Source organism: Muscardinus avellanarius (genome assembly GCF_963383645.1).
Source record: "Muscardinus avellanarius genome assembly, chromosome: 2".
In the NCBI taxonomy this organism is placed as follows: Eukaryota; Metazoa; Chordata; class Mammalia; order Rodentia; family Gliridae; genus Muscardinus; species Muscardinus avellanarius.
Genome location: NC_137787.1, coordinates 37,585,439 through 37,606,344, shown reverse-complemented (window position 1 = coordinate 37,606,344; position 20,906 = coordinate 37,585,439). Strand labels below are relative to the sequence as shown.

Genomic DNA, 20,906 nt, shown 5'->3' with positions numbered 1-20,906 from the left:
CTTTCACTCTGCGTGAGACCAGGAGCTACTAGGAGGGCCGGCAGAGGACAGCTGTGCTCCTCTGATGGTGCACTGGGTCACGCCAGCCGCCCCAGGGCAGGGGAAGGTGAGCGCGGCCCTGTCAGGGAACCAAAGCCTGCTGAGCGGAGATGGCCGGGCCGGGCTGCCAGTGGAGGCCGTGAGAGGCCAGTGGGTTCTGGATACTTTCTGGGAGAAGAGCCAACCAGTCCACCGATGGAGGCAATGCGGGTGTGGGATCGGGGAGGTCTGGAGGCTGACCCCGCTTTGGGCGGCTGGAAGGGCGGGTGGCCACTTACAGAAAAGGAGGAGCCCTTCAGAGGATGACTCAGTTCTCCTTTGGAGGTTCCTTTGCAGGAGCTTAAAAAGGGATAGGATGTGAGGAGCTCAGTTGGGGACAAATTAAATTTGAGACGCTTATTCTCTACCTAAGAGACAGCATCGAGTAACTTGTACAGATAGGAATTTGCATTTCAGAGGAGGAGTCCCAACTGAAGATATTAATTTAGGAGCATAGCACTATGGTGATTTTTAAAGTCATGAGACTAAATTATGCTAAATAAATCCATACTGAAGGGTCAGTGACAGGTGCCAGCTGACATTGTCACTTGTTTCCAAAAAGCCTCTAATTATGGGAATTCAGGCATGAACCAATGGATGTCATGAGTATCTTTCTAGGCAAGTGAATCTCAGAGAAACCTTGTATTACCCAGGAGGACTGCTGTGCACACGAGCACTCATACTTGTTATTTACTCTTAGAAGATGGCTCAAAACCCAGAAAAACGAACCCTGACCTTCTATGGAGAGAGAGTTACCTGGATCTCCCCTGGGACCCTCCAGGATCTCTTGGAGCTGAAAGTAAAACACCCGGAAGCCCCACTCGTCCTGGGCAACACTTCGCTGGGTGAGTGATTGCCATGTCTCATCCCACCGAGAACGTGGACCTAAACCTCCTGTTGCCTACTCTTTCTGCTCAACGTTTAAGGGATGAAAACCTCATCTTTATAATAAAGCTAGTGGTCTCCAAAGACAGATGTACCTATACCCTGATGGTATGCAGGATGACTCCTTGAGGGTGTGTGGAAGTATTAGAGGGTTTTTAGCCAGGCGTGGTGGTGCACACTTGTAATCCCAGCATTTGGGAGGCTGAGACAGGAGGATCACGGTTTGCAAACAGCCTCAGCTACTTAATCCCTTTGCAACTCAGTGAGACCCTGTTTCAAAAATACAGAATAAGCCGGGCGTGGTGGCACACGCTTGTAATCCCTTCGCTTGGGAGGCTGAGACAGGAGGATCGCACGGGTTCAAAGCCAGCCTCAGCTACTTAGTGAGGCTTTCAGCAACTTAGTTAGACCCTGTTTCCAAATAAAATATAAAAAAGGTCTGGGAGTATAGCCTGGAGGTAGAAAGCCTCTGGGTTCCACCCCCAGTACCACCAAAAAAAAAAAAAAAAATACAGAATAAAAGGCCAGGCGTGGTGGCGCATGCTTGTAATCCCAGCGCTTGGGAGGTGGAGACAGGAGGATCGCGCAGGTTCGAAGCCAGCCGCGCTGGTTTAAGAGACCCTGTTTCCAAATAAATATATAAAAATAGGTCTGGGAGTGTAGCCTGGAGGTAGAAGGGTTTCCAAGAACCCCAGTATCACCACAAAAAAAAAAAAACAGAATAAAATATAGGGCTGGGGGTGTAGCTCAGAGGTAGAATACCCCTGGGTTCCATCCACATTACCGCAAAAAAAAAAAAGAAGTATTAGAGGGTCTGTGTGTGTGTGTGTTTGTGTGTCGCTACAGATTGGACTCAGGGTCATTCTACCTCCGAGCTATACCCCCAGCCCCATCTTTTATTCTTTATTTTGAAACAGGGTCTTACTAAGTTGCAGAGAGCCTCACTAAGTAGCTGAGGCTGGCCGCAAACCCAGATCCTCCTGCCTCAGCCTCCCAAGTACTGGGATTACAAGTGTGCACCACCACGCCTGGTTTAGAAGGGGTTTTTTACTCATTTATCTTGTCCCTTTTTATTTCATTGTTGGTAAGTATTGAGTAACTATAATAGAATTTATGAAAATAATCATAGATATGTTAACACATAATGCACATCCAGTGACCATCCACATTCACTTTAATAACCTGAATTTTAAGCTGAGTGTGGTGGTACACACTTGTAATCTCAGCACGCTTGGGAGGCTGAGACAGAAGGATCACAGGTTTGTGGCCAGCCTCAGCCACTTAGTGAGGTCCTCTAAAAATTGGGCTAGGAGTTTAGCTCAAAGGTAGAATCCCTCTGGGTTCAATCCCCAGTACCATAAAAAAATAATTAACTAATTAATTAATTAACTTGAATTTTACCAAAAATTTTGAAGGCTTCCATTGGGACCCCCCAAACCATTCCCTCCTAGTACTTGAGAGGCTGAGACAGGAGGATTACAGGTTCAAAGACAGCCTCAGCACCTTCCTAGGCCTCCTCCCTCCCTCGTTCAGCTGGGGCTTCTTCTCCACCGTCTAAAGTCCCTGATCATCCTGATTACTCCCTAACTTCTGCATATCAGAAAAAACATACAACCCTTCATTTTCTGCAACTGGCTAATCTCGCTTAACAATATTCTCCAGCTCCATCCATTTTCCTGAAAATGACACAGTTTTGTTTTTCTTTATTGCTGAGCAGAATTCCATGGCATATATATCCCATAATTTTGTAACACATTCCTCTGTTGATGGACACCTGGGTTGGTTCCATAATTTGGCTACTGTGAGTTGTGCTGCTGTGAACATGGGTATCCATGCATCACAATGATATTCTGATGCCAGTCTCTTTGGAGAGATGCCCAGGAGAGGTAAAACTCCATTGTATGGCACACATATGTGAATCCCTAAATAATATGCCATTTGGTTTGCATAGTTCTGAACTTCACATAAATAGCCTGATACTATTATTCATTTGCAGTTTTCTTCATTCATTCAACATTCTGGACCTAAAATCAATGCCTATTATCATATGTGGCTGTGCTTTTCTGCTGTGTGAATATGCAACCCCCCTATATTATCCCTGAAGGACAGCTGTTAAAACAGCTCCAACTGTTTTCAAGCTTGTGCTATCACAAATATTCTTATTTACGTCTCCTGACACCTTTGTGCAAAAGTGTCTCAAGAGTCTCCCACCTTTTTATTTCCTAATGTTATATAAATGAAGAAGGTATATGTTAATTAATACACATATTGGAGGAGTCTGCTTTATAAATTTACTTGGCAATGGTGTATGGTCATTGCTTTCACGTCTGTATATATTTATTTTCGATTTTTAAAATTTGTATCTGAGCCAGGTGTACATCTGAGCAAACAACTATAATCCCAATACTTGGGAGGCTGAGACAAGAGGAGTGCAGGCTTGGAGCCAGCCTCAACCACTTAGCAAGACCTTTAGCAACTTAGTAATCCCCTGCTACAATATTTAAAAAATAAAATAGGACTAGGGAGCCCAGTGTGGTGGTGCACGCTTATAATCCCAGCATTCAGGAGGCTGAGACAGGAGAATCGTGATTCACGGCCAGCCAGCCTCAGCTACTTAGTGAGCCCCTTTGCAACTCAGACCCTGTTTCAAAATAAAGAATTTTAAAAAATAGGGCTTGGGGTGTAGCTCAGAGGTAGAATGCCCCTGGGTTCCATCCCCAGTACCACAAAAAAAAAAAAAAATAGAACTTGGGATGTAGCTCAAAGGTAGACTTCCCCTGGGTTTAGCTCCAGCATCAATGTAAAATAAAAATTTATATATGAATTTTTGTAAGAATATTTAAATGCAGCCAGGCGTGGTGGCACATGCTTGTAATCCCAGCATTTGGGAGGCTGAGACCGGGAGGATCACGGTTCACAGACAGCCTCAGCTACTTAGTGAGGCCCTTAGCAACTCAGTGAGACACTATTTCAAAAGATAATAATAATAATTAATAATAACAACAACAACAACAACAACAATAGGGCAGGGAGTGTAGCTCGGAGGTCACATGCCCCTGGGTTCTATCCCGACCTGCAAAAAAAAAAAAAAAAGAATACTTAAATACAAAAAAATGGCATTTTCTCTTTCCTGTTTCAAAATATATTAACTTTTCAGGACCTGCAATGAAATCTCAAGGACACTTCCACCCGATTCTCCTCTCTCCGGCTAGGATTTCTGAGCTGAATATAGTGACTAAAACAAGCGATGGTAAGTCCCTGCTGCTTCCAGTGGGTGCCGGCGAGGTGAACCCCACACCAGACTCACACTTGCCAAGTGATTTAGAACATCCTCATCCATGTGTCGGGTCTGGCCCATGTCTAAACCATCATCTTTTCAAGTGTGATAGTGCATCTCCAACATGATATTTCACTGTCAAAACCATTTTGGGGAATATGAAATATCCAAATGATAGCATTTAAGACTTTGCAGTCACCTGCAGGATTTTTTGCCTATAAAATGCCATGGTGTCTCAGAGATACCGCACAATCGTCTCAGTGCCAAACAGTGTCTCAGAGACAATAAATGTGCAGTGTCACTTTAATGGAAAGACAGCTAGAGATAACAGGTTGAGAAGGGATATTTGCAAAAAAAAAGTAGGAGAAATATTGTGTGGTACTTACATGCTCCTTGTTTTATGGGAACAATGGTTAAAAAAAAAAAAAACAAGGGAGACCAAAACAAAAAGAAAAAACAAAGCAAAAAAAGTAACAAGGCAAGCACCCCGAGGCGACTTTGTGTGTGTGTGTGTGTGTGTGTGTGTGTGTGTGTGTGTGTGTGTGTTTGTGGTGGTGGTGCTGCTAGGGATAGAACCCAGGGGCATTTTACCTCCAAACTACATCTCCCATCCCTTTAAAAAAAAAAAAAAAGAAAGTATTAGGAATTGAACCCAGGGGTTTTCAAGTCACACCCCCAGCCCTATTTTTTATTCTATATTTTGAAACAGGGTCTCACTAAGTTGTGGAGGGCCCCAGTAAGTATCTGCGTCTGGCCTCAAACCTGTGAACCTCCTTTCTCAGCCTCCCATATACTAGGATTACAAGCGTGTGCCACCACACCTGGTCCTATTTTATTTTTCATTTGGGAACAGGGTCTTGTTAAACTGTTGAAAGCCTTACCAAGTTGCTGAGGCTGGCTTCAAACCTGTGATGCTCCTATCTCAGCCTCCCAAGTACTGGGATCACAGGTGTGCACCACCCACTTCCTAGTCACTTGGAACATCCTTAAGATCCCAGTAGTGTAGAATACTGTATCAGGCAAGGTGGAATTCGCAAAGCAGGAAGAAAGCCTTTAAGAGTTCACTTCAAGATGCATGTCAAACCCTCCAGCATAAAGCACCTTTATTTTGCTGTCTTGTCTCCATCCCCAGAGCTCCTGGTCCTATGTGTGCATACAAGTCCTCAGTCAATGGCCGAAAAATGAATTAATGGAAAAAGCAAATGAATGACTGAGTGGCCCAGGAACTTGAATGTGAAGGGGCTGTGTGGTAATGATGACTCTCTTAACTTAGGCAACAGGAGGGTCGATGAAACTGAAAGCTCTAACCAAGAATGACCCGTAGGTGTCAGTGTATTCGGGGTCCAAGGCGGGCAGGGCTGACCATCCAGGAGGCCCAACTGCCTGGCCTCTAACCATCCTCAGCCAAACCTAGGTCACACCGCAGACCAGCCACCTGTTCTTCCCTGGCCCGACCCCATCCATCGGAAAAGGAAGAAACCCCTTCGTGGTTTTGCCCATCTTCAGTCTTGGGACGATTCAAGTAGCATACCTGTTGTGGGAAGAAGAGAAAGGAGAGAAGGAAGGAATGGAAGAGTGAGTGGGCTGGGCGTGTAGACAGCCAGTGTAAGCAGAAGGTTAAGGCCCTTGGTACTCTCCACCCCACGTATTATTTAACCCTATTGTTCTCAAACTTGTCTTTAACACCAATACCTTGTCCTCAAATCTTAAATAATACGAGTAAATGAAAAATAGGCTGTTCTGCTTGGAGGAGCAGAAAGAATTTTGCCTCTCTCTAAGCCTTTTATGTGTCCCCAAGAGGACCCAACGGAGAACAACTCAAAATCCTCAATATGACCCAAATCCTTCATATTATAGATGAAGAAAAGTAATGTTATATTAATTTCATATTAGCAACTCAAAAGCCTCAATATGACTCAAATCCTTCATATTATAGATGAAGGAAAGCATATTATATTAATTTCATATTATAAAAAAAGATGCAAAAAGAAAATAGACTTGCCCAACGTCCTCAGACTGGTTGATGTTTGGGTTTCAAGGTCTTCCACTTTCAATTTACAAATCCTACCCCCACGGCCCATCCCCCTGACCCACTGAGCCTGCCCAGTGGCTCTTTCTTTGCTCACTTTGGTCTCTGCAGCCACAGAGCCAGTTGCTAAAATCTAAACACTGCCCCGCCTCTGGGCCTTTTAAAATTAAAGCATGAGCGCCCTCTGGTGGCTTCCAGGAGCATTTCCATGCTTCTTGAATTCTCATGGCCCAAAAACAGAGAAGGGGTCTTTCTTTCTTCAAGGGGGTGCACTGGAGCCAGATGTGCCCCTCCTGCACCCCTCGGGAAGTAAACTTCTGTAAGAGCTATGATTTTGACTTAAGTGTTCACTTAAATTTTGTGTGCTCATTCGTATCGCATACACATTGGGCTCGGTATACTTTTTTGTCCCTCAAAATCTTGAGTCCAGCAAGTGCTGCAGGAAGTCACAGCATATTTGTCCCATAGGCCCCTGAACTGCAAGGGTGGACTTAAAATAAAACCTCGTTTCTGAGACCCAAAGTCAAAGCCCTTTCACTCCACTGGAATGCAAGCGAGGTTTTGTGGCCAGAGATGAAATAAAATAGAAGTAGAACTTACAGCCAGGCATGGTGGCTCATACTTGAAATCCAATTACCTGGGAGCTGAGACAGGACAATTGCAGGTTCGTGGCCAGCCTCAGCTACTTAGTGAGGCTTTCAGCACCTTAGTGGGACCCCACTTCTAAATAAAAAATAAATAAATCAGACTAGGGATGTAGCTTGGAGGTAGAATGCCCTTGGGTTCAATCTCCAGTTCTGGGCGGGGGGGACCTTCCAGCAACTAAAATAGCCTAGAATCGCACTCAGTGAGGTCACAGTGTGAGCCACGGAATCGCCAAACACGGGCCCAGAAGTGGATTGTCTGGCCCCACCCTGAGTTCAAGACCTTGCAAGGACGCGGGTGAAAGAGCTGGCTTTCACTCCCCCAGGGGCTGGACTTTCTACCTATGTTGGAACAGAGGTGGTGCTGCCCATCAGTGTGAAACCTCTGGCCTTAATAATACCAGGAAGACTTTTTGTGTTTTCTTTCTGACTAAGGTTCAGTCTTTAGGCAGAAGGAATCATTTGACGGAGAACAAGCTTGGTTTTCCTAAGCTCATACAAAGGTAAAGCCAGGGTCCTTGCAGACATTAAAGATCAGGTTCTCAAGGAACCTGTAGTGATTCGGAAGCAGCTAAGGATCGCTAATGGGTCTGGGATGAAACAGGTCCATCGGATCCCTAAGAGCACCTAGCATTGGGGGCTGAAGCAGAAACAGGACAAACTCCAGGCTGAGACACTCCAGGGAAGGACAGGTTAGTTACATTTAGGCAAGATTTGCTTAGCATATGGGTGTTAAGCAGCTAGGGGTTTTCCTAATCTATTAAATTAGCTGTGATTGTGTGTGTGTGTGTGTGTGTGTGTGTGTGTGTGTGTATGATTGAAGCCAGGGGCTGTTCTACCTCTGAGCCACACCCTCAGCTCTTTTTAGTTTTTATTTTGAAACTCTGTTTCAAAATAAACTCATTAAGTTGCTGAAACCCTCACTAAATTACTAAGGTTGGACTCAAACCTGTGATCCTCCAGTCTCAGCCTCCCAAATACTGGGATTACAGGCATGTGCCACCATACCCAGCCAAGAACATTTTAAATATGGGTAAAATACAGCAATGCAGGGGGGTGAAATGTTCTCAAATATAAATTAAGGAAGAAAATCAAAGCCCAACCTAAAGCCTGATAAAGAGCAAACTAATTGCAATTATTACCCCATCCTGCCAGTGATGTCAACCCACACTCACCATATTAGCATTGTGTTCTGCAACAGGGAAGGAAGGGCTCATTTTAAAAGCTCGGCTCAGCATCTCCTGTAGGTTTGGGTGACCGTTTTACTTTTGAAGATTGATTTGAGCCCTTTCATTTCCTACTGAAGAGCTGCTGACATCCCACCGTTCTCAGCGGTGTGGCTACCAGTTGTCAAGTGCTGGATTACCCAGGGCAGCCCAGCTCTCCTGGACGCTCCGCCATTGCTTGCCTGCCCCCCCCTCCCAGGAACCCCCATTACACTGGGCAGTGTTAGTGTCAAGGAGACTAGGCCTGCTGGTTTGCTGGTTGATAATTACCAAACAGGATTCTGTTTTCCCCTGGCATCTCGGAGGCAGAGGTCCTATTCTTTTTTTTTTTTTTTTTTTTTTTTTTTTGGTGGTACTGGGGTTCCTGGAAGCCCTTCTTCCTCCAGGCTACACTCCCAGACCTATTTTATATTTTTGAAACAGGGTCTCTTACGCCAGCAGGGCTGGCTTTGAACCTGCGCGATCCTCCTGTCTCCGCCTCCCAAGCGCGGGGATTACAAGCGTGCGCCACCACGCCCGGCTTATTCTTTATTTTGAAATAGGGTCTCACTGAGTTGCAGAGAGCCTCCCTAAGTAGCTGAGGCTAGCCGCGAACCGCAATCCTCCAGTCTCAGCCTCCCAAATGCTGGGATTACAAGTGTGCGCCACCGCACCCAGCTGGTCTTAAGTTTTGATGACTATATTCCTGAGAATGGCTCTCAAATCTTTGAGAAATGCTTTTCAGCTGCATTTGAGCTGCAAAAGGTACATATTTCCACCTGTAAGTCCTTTCAGTAAATGCTCAGCAAATGGCTACGGCCCATCAAGCCAGGACTCTGTTCTCTGCCAGCAGCATTATCCCTCTTAATCACAATGCAACTTTGCATAGTTTCACAGATGTCAGTCAGAAAAGGATTCTGGAAAGTTCTGGTAGGAGCTACTGCTGTGTGCTTTCACTGTCATCTCATCTCTGAAGCCTCTGTTTCCTCCTATCTGTCCAAAGAAGGGTGTGGCCCAGGTTTGCCGGGCCTGGCCACATACCACCAGGGAGCCTGTAAAATCTCCAGCCCCAGAGACTGATTTCACTGGTCTGGTCATGGGTATCAGTGCTCACCGATATTCTGTGTGCTCAGCACGGACAGCACCACACTGTCTGGACACGGGCATGGAGATATCAATTCCTCCCATTTCACCAATGAAACCAACCTGCTTTCCAGGACTGACCATTGGTGCTGGCTGCAGCCTGGCCCAGGTGAAGGACATCTTGGCTGAGAGCATCTCCGAGCTCCCAGAGGAGAAAACTCGGACCTACCGCGCCCTCCTGAAGCACCTGCAGAGCCTGGCAGGCCAGCAGATCCGGAACATGGCGGTACGTGCCCTGTTTCCATCACCTAGTACACCGAAATGTCGAAATACGTATTTGCAGAATCAGTAAGCCCAAAGGTCTTGGCAGATTAATAGTGTGTGTGTGTGGTACTGGGGATGGAATCCAGGGGCTTTCTATCTCTGGGCTATACTCCCAGACCTATTTTATATTTTATTTGGAAACAAGGTCTCACTGGTTTACTGAGCGCCTCACTAAGTAGCTGAGACGGGCTTCGAAACAGCGCGATCCTCCTGTCTCAGCCTCCCAAGTGCAGGGATTACAAGTGTGCACCACCACGCCTGGCTGGATAAATATTCTAAATTAACAAATATCACTCAATAAAATAGTTAACTATAAGTCAAATTCAACAGAGTGGCTGAGCAGCAGTATGGCTGAGAAGACAATGTCATGGTTTTGCTACTTGCATGATAAGCCTACCAAAAAAAACTAATTTAGTCTTGGGCTGTATTAATAGAAGTATAGTATCTAAAACAAAGAAGGCCGCCTTCTCTGTTCTGGGCAGTTCAAACCTCAGCTGGAGATAACCATCAGAAGAAGGAGAAGAGGCTTAGTTAGGTTTTCAGACTACATCTTCTCCACCTGCTGCTGCCCTAAATGGCACATTAGAAATCCCTGGGGTGTGGAGAATCAGGGGGAATGCACGTTTCCTTTGAAAAAGCTCTTAAGTTGCTGGGCGTGGTGGCGCACGCTTGTAATCCCCGCGCTTGGGAGGCAGAGACAGGAGGATCACGAAGGTTCGAAGCCAGCCGCGTGCGCTGGCTTAGGAGACCCTGTTTCCAAATAAAAATGTAAAAATAGGTCTGGGAGTGTAGCCCGGAGGTAGAAGGGCTTCCAGGAACCCCAGTACCACCAAAAAATAAAAATAAAAATAAAATGAAAAAGCTCTTAAGTGATTCTAAAAATTCTCTCCACAGTCACGAACTCTTGACTAGACCCCCTGGGGATGGCAGCAGGAAAACGAGGTGGAAACATCAAGAGGAATGGGGCGGGTGGGGGTCACAGGGAACTGTAGAGGTGCCTTCTTGTATTTACAAACTCCTGGGGACGGATGTGGTATGTTATAGATCACAAACGGTGGGAGTACAGGGAGACAGGTTTCAGCTCAGGAGGAAAAAAAGACCTTGAAAATGAAGCTGTTCATAAAGGAGTGGCCCCCTGGCCCCACCTGTGTTCCAGAAACTGGGGCGGGGGGCACTGGGGATCCCCCACCATGCAGGGAGGGCAGTGCTCAGTTGAATGACCAGGCATCTCTCTCCCAAATTCTGAGATGCTGCGGCCCATTCAGAGCCCCATCGGGTCTCCCAAGCAGAGCAAATCTGTCCATGGTGTGGGTGTCCCTGCACCCCGAGGTGGCCCACACCACACCAGGCCACATCAGAGCCCTAGGGATGAGGCTCGGAGCCCGTGTGCCGAGGCAGGATGGCACCTCTGGGCTGGCGCCTTGGCCATCCGCACTGTCGCAGTCGGCCACCAAGCCTCCTCGCTTGGGTTTGAATTCCAGGCCTGCCATGTCCTTGCTGGGGAACTTGATCCGCTTTCAGTATTTCTTGTGCCCCAGCATCTTCACCCATGAAATAGGGACAATGGGTTCATCTCGCTGGGTTGTTGTAAGGACCGTGTGAATCGACACGTCCAGGACAGGGCGCTGTGTTCACGCCTGTGGAGCACACCAGATGCCAGGGCGGGGTTTGTTGCCTTCACTTCCTCTTCTGGGCCAGAGGAGCTGGTGAGCAGGCTTCCTGACGCCCTGAACCAAGTCCCTCTGCAAAGGACAGGGCCAAGCCAACCAACGTGCCCTTGACCCTTCCACACCCACCAAGAGGACCGTGAGCCTGTGTGGTGGAGGAACTGAGAGACTGACCAAGCTGTAACTCTCTCCTCAGTCCCTAGGAGGACATATCATAAGCCGGCACTGCTATTCAGACCTGAATCCAATTCTCGCTGTGGGCAATGCGGCCCTCAACCTGCTGTCAGAAGGTAAGCCGCCCTCCGAACTGTACCTTAAGATGTTTTGTCTTCCTTATTTTAAAGGAATTGTTTTAACTCCGAGCCCAGGTCCCAGCTCCGGCTCATGGGGGAAGACGCCCTGGTGGGAGGGACAGCTGGGGCTTCCTTCTGACACCATACATGTGCAGCTGCACACACATGTTCACAACCACACACTCAGCTCATGTGTTTCTGCTCAACTTGCAAACACAAGGTTGTGGCGAGCATCCCTCCCTGTGACCTAAGGGCCCCCCACCTGGCTCCCTCCTCCCTCTACCAACTCTGGTCTAAGGCTCGCCCAGAGCACACTGTAAGACGCCCTCCTCCCCCTCGGGTGCTATGGAAGATGCTCACGTCTTGGGAGGTCACACAGCAGATATCCAAACCTTGCAGGTCCCTGGGAGAGGGGAGGCAATTATTCATTTTAATTCTGCCCTTAGGACAGCTCCCACCTAAACCACCCTCCCAGTGCCCTGTGCCTCCTGCTGCTCTGTGGACACTCCCAATCTCTGACCCACGCACCTGCCAGCAGACGTCACTGTCCAGAGAAGGATGGGATGCTGTCTTGGTCCATTTATGCTGCTGTAACAAAATCCTGAAACTGGCTCCTTCAGAAAGTTATTTCTCTCAGCACCAGAGGCTGGAAAGTCCCGAGTCAAGGTGCCAGCATCCGGACAGTGCCTTCCTGCCTCATCATCTCATGGTAGAAGGCAGAGAGGCCCGAGAACAAGGAGGCCAGGCTCACCCTGTTAACAGCACCGACCCGCCATGACATTGGAGCCCATGGGCTGGTCACCTCTCAGGGGCCATAGTCCATCTTATTTTTAACCTGAGGTTTGCATGTGCTAGGCAAGAGCTCTACCACTGAGCTACACCCCCAGCCAAAAGGCCACATCTCCTGCCAGTTACCGTGGCAAGTAAACTTTAGGAACTGAGTTTTGGAGAAGACAAACATTCCAGCTGTAGCAGGTGTGAGCCCATCTGTCTGGTTTTACACTGAGTGTGCTTCCTCTTCTCTGAGTCCTACCCTCTCCCCAGGGCCTCTTGCTCTAAAATACAACTTCCCCATGATTTCCCTTCCCTACCACCAGTCCCAGGCCCACTCCTCTGTTCCTCCCGCTCACCCAATGGGCCAGTGGCTCACTGGCTCCTCCCCGGGGCTGAAGCAGCAGACCCACAGTCCTATCCCTCGCTGGGGGGATTCACACATCATGAGCAGAGGCTTGGGAGTTGAAGGAGAGTTTGGGCCCCACGGCCCTCACCCTGCTCAGCTCTGTGTGAGGCCTTCTGGAGGGAGGAGAAGGGCTCACCCTGTTCACCTGGCTTTTACTAGGTGGTCTCAGCCTGCAGTCTGGATGACCCACCTCAACCCCCAAAGACTCTGGGGTACCAGAACCCCAGCAGCATGGGCCCCACCCAGGGTCTTCCACTATAGTGAGAGAATGGTGTTCTTCGGCTGGGGTGTTGATCATTACCTTTGGCTTACAATTTGTGTCTTCCCAGCTCAGCCAAAGCCATCATGGCGCTGAATGAGCATGGCCCCTGCTCCGGGGAGGCATAGGTCAACATCAGGGCAGGCAGCAAATATCAACAGGTGCACACCTGTGATCCCAAAATTCAGGAGGCTGACACAGGAGGAGCTTGGGTTCAAGGCCAGCCTTAGCAAATTAGTGATACCCTGTTTCCAAATAAAAATAAAATAGAGCTGGAGTCTTAGCTCATACGTAGGATGCCCCTGGGTTCAATCCCCAGTACTATACACACAAGGTCAACAGGGGCTCCTTTGGGGTTCCCTGCCTCCTCGTAGCTATACCTACCTTCCAACCACAAACAAAACCAAAGCCAACAATCTGAACTCTGTTACTTGCAGAAACAGGCCCATATCGGCTCAAGTCTTGCCCGAACCTGGATCCTAAGTGTGGAGGTCTATTTAGCAAGGTGCTGCTGAGAGAGAAGACGCTGTGCCTGGCAGCCCTGTGGACAGAGATGACCTTGGCACATGCTCCATTATGAGAATAAATTTCATAAACAGCACCACCCCTTTAGGGGAGCAAGACCCTGTGACAGTATCACAGGCTAAGACCCCTGCATCACTCTGTGCAGAGAAAGCAGACACTCTCCTTGACACCAACATTTGAAAATACAGGATAAGCTTGCTTCTCTTGTTGAAATGTCATTTTCTTCCACAGAAGGTCCGCGGCAGATTCCTCTAAACACACATTTTCTTGCTGGGCTGGCAAGTGCAGACCTTAAACCAGAGGAGATTTTGGAATCTGTGCACATCCCTCACTCTCAAAAGGTAAGGATCCCACCGGTTGCTTTGAAGATCTTTCCCCTCTTCATAATGGAATCCAGCCATTTTTAGAAATTGAAGGAAAATAACTGAAAACTTGTTTCCTATGCCACAATGGTTTGGTTCAGCACCAAGGCCCTCAAATGGCCATGCCAGCAGCTGTGGGGTGTGGGTTAGAGGTTGTTCTTTCCAGGGTGTGGGCTTGTGGGTACACTCCAATGAGGGGCCCTGGTCCAGCTTCCAGTGTTCCATGGGTCAAAACTCTCCAGCTGAGAAATGGCGTTTCTCTGCCTGATCACGGGGAGTGGAGCCCAGGGCTCGGCCTCCCCACGTCCCCTTTGCCAACCCAAGCAGTCCACAGGAGCAGGAGGGCTCCCCATGTTGGATGTGGCCACTCCGCCGGCTCTGGATGTGGCCCCTTGGTCATGCCCTGTTCCCTGTGCATCCCCCTGAAGCCATGCCTGAATCCAAGAGGACGGTCTTCGCAGAGAGAGGCAATAACACGCACGCACACATGAATGCACGCACACACGCACATGTGTGCGGGGTCACACAGACTCCAAGGGAGACAAGATCTTGGCAATACACCAATCTACAATTGAGAAACAGGGACAGAGCGCTTGCCTAGCATGCCCAAAGCCCTGGATTCAATCCTCAGAATGATAAGGGGAAAAAAAGTTTTGCATATGTAATACTGGAGATTGAACCCAGGGGCACTCTACCTCTGAGCTACACCCCCAGCCCTTTTTGTTTTGTATTTTGAAACAGGATCTTGCTAAGTTGCTGAGTCTGGCCTTGAATTTGCAACCCTCCTGTCTCAGCCTCCCAAGTACTGGGACTACGGGCCTGTGCCACCACATCTGGCTTTAAAAAAAAAAAAAAAAAAAAACTTAAACAAGAATAAAACCAGGAGGCACCTGGACTATGGAGGAAGTCTTAGGTTAAGTTACACTTTCAGCCAGGCATGAACTTCCTTAGCTTTTCCTTTAGAATGGAAGCTTTGAAGTGTGTTCCCAGTCAGAAGTGCATCTGTGTAAAGGCCGCAGACAAGAAAACAAAGTCCAACACAAGCACCCGGGAGGCAGCGCAGATGGAGATGCTGTGGGTGGGGCACCGGTCCACCTGGGCACACCAGTGGGCCTGGCGCCAAGGGGTCCCTGGGCCAGCCATCGCCCTCTTCCCCTGCTCCTCTCCTGACATGGGATGCACTAGTCCACTGTCAGAAGGTCTCAGCTCCCTTTTGAGTTTTGCCCAATGACAAAGTGACTGTTCCTACAAACTGAGGAGCTCAGGGGTGTCCTCTGAACTCCAACAGCCCTGTATCCTCCATCATGGGGAACAGAGCATCTGGGGACCAGCCTGGGTGGCTCCTGGAAGCAAAAGCTCATGGCCACATTCCACAGAATTCTGTGCAGAGCCGTCTCAGCCTCAGAGGAGAGGAATCCAGGGCCTGGGGGATGGAGGGCCCTGGGAGGGCAGCGCTCTCCTGTGAACAAGTAGGCAGCTAGGGGTCCTCCCACTGTGCCCGTGTCCTTCGTGTCCCTTTAGAGTGAGTCTAAGTGACTAGTGAAAGGACCAAGAAGCAGAGAACTTGCCCTCCATTCTGACAGATCGGATAACCCCATATGGCTTTGATCTCCACAGTGGGAACTTGTGTCGGCCTTCCGACAGGCTCAGTGCCGGCAAAATGCCTTGCCTGACGTGAATGCAGCCATGAGAGTCCTGTTCAGAGAAGACACGGACACCATCGAGGACCTGGGCATCGCCTACGGAGGGGTAGGGGCTGCCACCATCAGTGCTCAGAAATCCTGCCAGCAGCTCCTTGGCAGGTAAGCGCTGAACCAGCACCGAGGGGCAGCCTGACGCTGGAAACATAGTGGAATACTTGGGAGGCTGAGGCAGGAGGATCACGGGTTGGTGGTCAGCCTCAGCAATTGAGTGAGGCCCTCTGCAACTTAGTGAAAACTTGTTCCAAAATTAAAAATAAGCCAGACATGGCAGTGCGTGTTTGTAATCCCAGTGCTTGGGAGACTGAGATAGGAGGATCGAAGGTTTGAGGCCAGCCTTAGCTACTTAGTGAGGCCCTCCACAATTTAGTGAGACCCTATTTTAAAATAAAGAATAAAAAAATATATGGCTGGGGATGTAATTTAAAGGTAGAATGCTCCTGGATTCAATCCCCAGTAACATAAAAATTTTTTTAAATAAATAGGTCTAGAGTTTAGCTCAGAGGTAGAATGCCCCTGGGTTCAACCCCCAGTGCCATATACAAAATAAATTTTAAAAAAACAGACTACTGCTATTTCTTTCTTTTTTCTTTTCTTTTCTTTACTTTTTTTTTTTTTTTTTGGGTACTGGGGACTGGGGATTGAACCCAGGGCCATTCTGCCTCTGAACTACACACCCAACTCTTTTGTTGTTGTTGTTGTTGTTTTGAAACAGGTCTGGCCAGGTTGATGAGACTCTCACTAAGTTGCTTAAGCTGGTCTCAAACCTGTGATCCTCCTGTCTCAGCCTCCCAGATACTGGGATTGCAGGTGTGCACCACCATGCCCAGCTCTTTCTGTAATTTTGCTGAATGAATCAAGCCTCGTTTGACTTTGATTAGTTTGATGCCACTCTGCTTTGTTTTGGTTTGGTTTGGGCTGGGTTTTGGAATTTTTAGGGGATTTTTAATATACAGCAAGTAATTTTTTAGTGATTTGAAAAACTATGAGAACATAATATGAACAAAGCTTAGGTAACTTAGGATTTGCTTTTGTAAAGCATGATGACAAATATTAAATGTTATCTTTTCATTTTGGACATTATAACATAAATATAAAACACAAAACCTCCAATGTTAACACTGATCTCCCACACCTAACTTGGATTTAGATTTTATCTCGTAGGGAAAAAAAAACAGTTTATATTTTGTAGAAAAAAAAACTTTCGATTTTGGTAAGAAATGATAGTACATGTTATAAGCATTGGTGAAACTGGATTCCACTCTTTGGGTGAGGGACACCACAAAAATAGCCCTGGCCTGAGTTCAGCCAGCAGGTGGTCTTTCCCCATCTGACCCTCATCCTCTACTGCAGATCGGCACTTGGCAAAGTCACGCTGGGCACTGTCCAGCAGCACCTATCACCCTACCACAGCGCGTGCTCCATTCCTTCCCCAGTGAAGACAGCACCCACCTCTGAGTCCTGTTCAGTTCATAAGCGAATTGGCCTGATTCTAGTACCTGGTTCTAGCATGTTCTGGCTCAGAAACATGCTTAATTTATGTTCCAATGGACAGGCCCCATTCTCCCCCTGCTATGACCCCTGAGCCCCTTGAACCAGCCTCTCCAGGCTTGGATTTTCCAGAAGGGCTGGATCAGATGATTTCTCTGTTCTGAACAGTGGGAATTCTGGGGTCTCTAGGATGTTGCCATTCAATATCTTGCTTTGCCATGCAATAAAGACTACCCCTTACCTAAAGGAAAGACTACCCTTTGCCCGACCCCAACCCTGCCAGGCGCTGGAACGAGCTGATGCTGGACGAGGCTTGCAGGCTGGTGCTGGACGAAGTCTGCCTCCCAGGCTCAGCCCTGGGCGGCAAGGTGGAGTTCAAGAGGACCCTCATCGTCAGCTTCCTCTTCAAGTTCTACCTGGAGGTTTTGCAGGAACTAAAGACACTAGTAAAGCAGTTCTCTGCACCTGTAAGTGCTCTCATGTAGTGTTTGCTGGGGATTCTGTGACAAAACACCACAGCCCAGGGGCTTAAACACCAGGCATTCATTGTCAGCTCTGGAGGCCAGAGGTCCAGAGCACAGTGTTGGCAGGGTGTGTTCCCACTGAGGTCTGTAAGAGAGAATCTGTCCCAAGCCTCTTGCCCCGCTCTGGTGGTGTGCTGGCAGACTTGGGGTTCCTTAGCTGCACAGTGATCAGGACCTCAGCCTTCACGCAGCAGTCTCCCTTTGTGCATATCTGTGTCTAACTCTCCCCTTCTGACAGGGTCACCAGTCATATTGGATCAGGGACCACACATTAACCTCATCACCTCTGCAGTAAGACCTTACCTTGTTTGGATAAAGTCAAATTCTGATAAGGTGCTGGAGGTTAGGATTTCGGTATATAAACTCAGGAGGACCGATTCACCTAAACATCTGGCTCTCATTGGCTTCAGGCAGCCACGGGCTCTCGGCTTTCCCACTGCTCTTACACACTGGCTTGTGGGCAGCCTGTGCTGGTACCCATCACTGCTCTTGGCCCAGCCTCCTCCTGGGAACCAGCTCCCAAGGGCTACTCGAGGCTCAGGGTGTCCAACTAGCTCCAGCCCACAGATGTTTACTATTTGCTAGGAGCACAGAAACAGAGTGCCTCTTCCTCCTGGGTGCATTTTTGTTTTCTTTTAAAATAAGTTTTATTGAGCTGGGCATGGTGGTATATGCTTGTAAGTCCAGTACTTGGGAGGCTGAGACAGGAGGATCACAAGTTTGACGACAGCCTCCGCAAGTAGTAATACTGTCATCAACGTAGCGAGACCCTTTTTCAAAATCAAAATAAACTAGCCGGGTGTGAGGGTACACGCTTGTAAACCCAGCGCTTGGGAGGCTGAGACAGGAGGATTGCACAGGTTCAAAGCCAGCCTCAGCTACTTAGTGAGGCTCTCAGCAACTTAGTGAGACCCTGTTTCCAAATAAAGTGTAAAATAGGTCTGAGAATATAGCCCAGAGGTAAAAAAAAAAAAAAAAAAAAAAAGCCCCTGGGTTCCCCATTCCACCCCCAGTACCACACACACACAAAAAGACCCTGTTTCAAAATACAAAACAAGAAGGGCTGTGGATCAAAGGATGAACCTCAAAGGTAGACTGTCCCTGGAGTCAATTAGCCTGCAGTTCCCATCCCCACCCAAAAAAAAAAAAGACAAAAACTGATGTGTATACTAATATAATAATTTTTAAATAAGTTTCTAGATTTTCTGATTATAAACTTCTGGAAAAAATTAAGCAAAACAAAACATCCTTTTCTCTCCCTCCCTCCCACCACCATGATTACAACTGTCTCCTCCTCATATCCCTGTTCTCCCATCATCCCTACCCCAACAGGCCACTGTTCCTAAAACATGTGCATGTATGTTATCAACCATTTAATTTCTGAGCCAAGACTTGGTGTGTTTCGATGAGACCCAGAGCAACCTTCTCAGTTCTACTGCTCTCCCAGAAAGGCTCAGCTCCTAAGAAAAGCAATCAGGACTTGGGCCCTTTTGTGGACAATGGGCTCCTACTTATTCTGGGATGGATTTTTCAGTCCAACGTTTCCTTTTCTTCCCCGCCCCACCCACCCAGCTCACCTGCCAGGGCCTTTCCTCCTGGGTGACCCAAGGATCCCACAATCCGATTCAAACCAGTCAGTCCAGGTCCTCGCTGTGTGGGAAGCCACCAGGGCGTGGGAGTGAGTGGGGTCATAAAAGGGAAAGCCTGGCAAATCATTTCACATAAATCCAAATCCAACTTGACCTTGACTAACCAACCGGTTTCTCTTTGTTGTGCTGAATCATCTCAGGTCAGTCGTTACCCAGAAATCTCAGATCGGTTCTTAAGTGCTCTAGAAGATTTCCCCGTCGCCATGCCCCAGGGAATCCAGGCATACCAGGTCAGTGAGTTCAATTTCACTGAAACTTAGACACTGAGAAATAAACTAGAGCTGGGCCAGCCAAACAAGCTTTTTGGAGTTGTGATTTTTAATTTTGACTTTCCAGTTGTTCCTAGCCCAAGTCAGGAAGACTCTGGAATCCAAGGTCAGACTCTAGCTTCTGTGAGATATACACAGGGCTGAACTGCCTGACTGATTTGCAGACTAATAATTATAGTCTCTTTAAAATGATATCCCAAGCCAGGCGTAATGGTGCACGCTTGTAATCCCTGTGCTTGGGAGGCTGAGACAGGAGGATCTCACAGGTTCAAAGCCAGCCGCGGCTACTTAGGCTCTCAGCAACTTAATGAGACCCTGTTCCCAAATAAAGTATAAAAATAGGTCTGGGAGTATAGCCCAGAGGTAGAAAAAGCCCCTGGGTTCCACCCCCAGGACCACAAAAAAATAAAATAAAATATAATAAAATTATATTCCTTGGGCATTTGTTTGATATTTACTCAGATGAGCAGCTAAGCCAGAAGGTTCAGCCTCCAGCCCTGATTGCTAATGTTTAATTTCCAATCAGCAAGCAAAAATCTTGCAGGAAATTGAGTTCACCCTTCCAGAAGGAAAATTTAGAAAATACCTATTCTTGCCAGGTATGATGGCACACTCTTGTGATCCCAGTACTTGGAAGGCTGAGATAGGAAGATCACAGTTTGCTGCCAGACTCAGCTACTTAGTGAGGCCCTCCTCAATTTAGAAAGACCCTGTTTCAAAATAAAGAATAAAAAATAGGGCTGGAGGTATATCTCAGAGGTAGAATACTGCTGGGTTCCATCTCCTATAACACCAAAAAAAAAAAAAGAAAAGAAAAAAAATACCTATTCTTGCTAGAACATTGCCCCTCCCAACCACTACACACACACACACACACACACACACACACACACACACACACACACACCTCTTCCTTGAGAAGAGCTCCAAGCCCAGCGTAGTGGCACACACCTATATTCCTAGTACTTGGGAGGTCGAGACAGGAAGATTACAAGTTCACAGCCAGCCTCAGCAATTTAGTGAGGCCCTCCACAACTTAGTGAGGCCATGTTTCAAAATAAAAAAGAAAATAGGTCTGGAGGGTGTAGCTCAGAGACAGAATGGCCCTGGGTTCAATCCCCAGTACAGAAGGAGGAGGAGGAAGATGAGGAGGAGGAGGAGGAGGAGGAGGAGGAGGAGGAGGAGGAGGAGGAGGAAATGGAGGAGTAGAAGGAGAAGGAGCAGAAAGAGGAGGAAGAGGAGAAAAGAATTATTAAACTACTTTTCCATCTCCCTATACTCCTGATATATTTGTGCCACTTTCAGGGGTGTTCAGTCTAGGGGGCTCTATTGCCAATCCCCACCCTCTGCGGACCCTGATCAAGTCAATACTCAGGCTTCTTACTCAGGTTGTGGAACCTCACCGTCAAGAACTGTGCCCCTGTAGGTAGACCTTATCATGATGATTCGTTATATGGGGCCA

General features: G+C 47.7%; 1 protein-coding gene across 1 annotated transcript in view; it reads left to right on the top strand.

The window, feature by feature from the left end:
- Positions 1–20,906, top strand: part of LOC308279787 (aldehyde oxidase 2) — a gene marked incomplete at both ends in the record, with an annotated part of 92,487 nt that overhangs the window by 16,244 nt on the left and 55,337 nt on the right. Inside the window, 8 exons of the mRNA XM_080719956.1 lie at positions 779–923; positions 4,121–4,213; positions 9,336–9,487; positions 11,389–11,482; positions 13,681–13,790; positions 15,429–15,613; positions 17,286–17,486; positions 19,321–19,405. Coding sequence (XP_080576082.1) covers positions 779–923; positions 4,121–4,213; positions 9,336–9,487; positions 11,389–11,482; positions 13,681–13,790; positions 15,429–15,613; positions 17,286–17,486; positions 19,321–19,405 — 1,065 coding nt within the window. The remainder of the gene's footprint in view (positions 1–778; positions 924–4,120; positions 4,214–9,335; positions 9,488–11,388; positions 11,483–13,680; positions 13,791–15,428; positions 15,614–17,285; positions 17,487–19,320; positions 19,406–20,906) is intronic.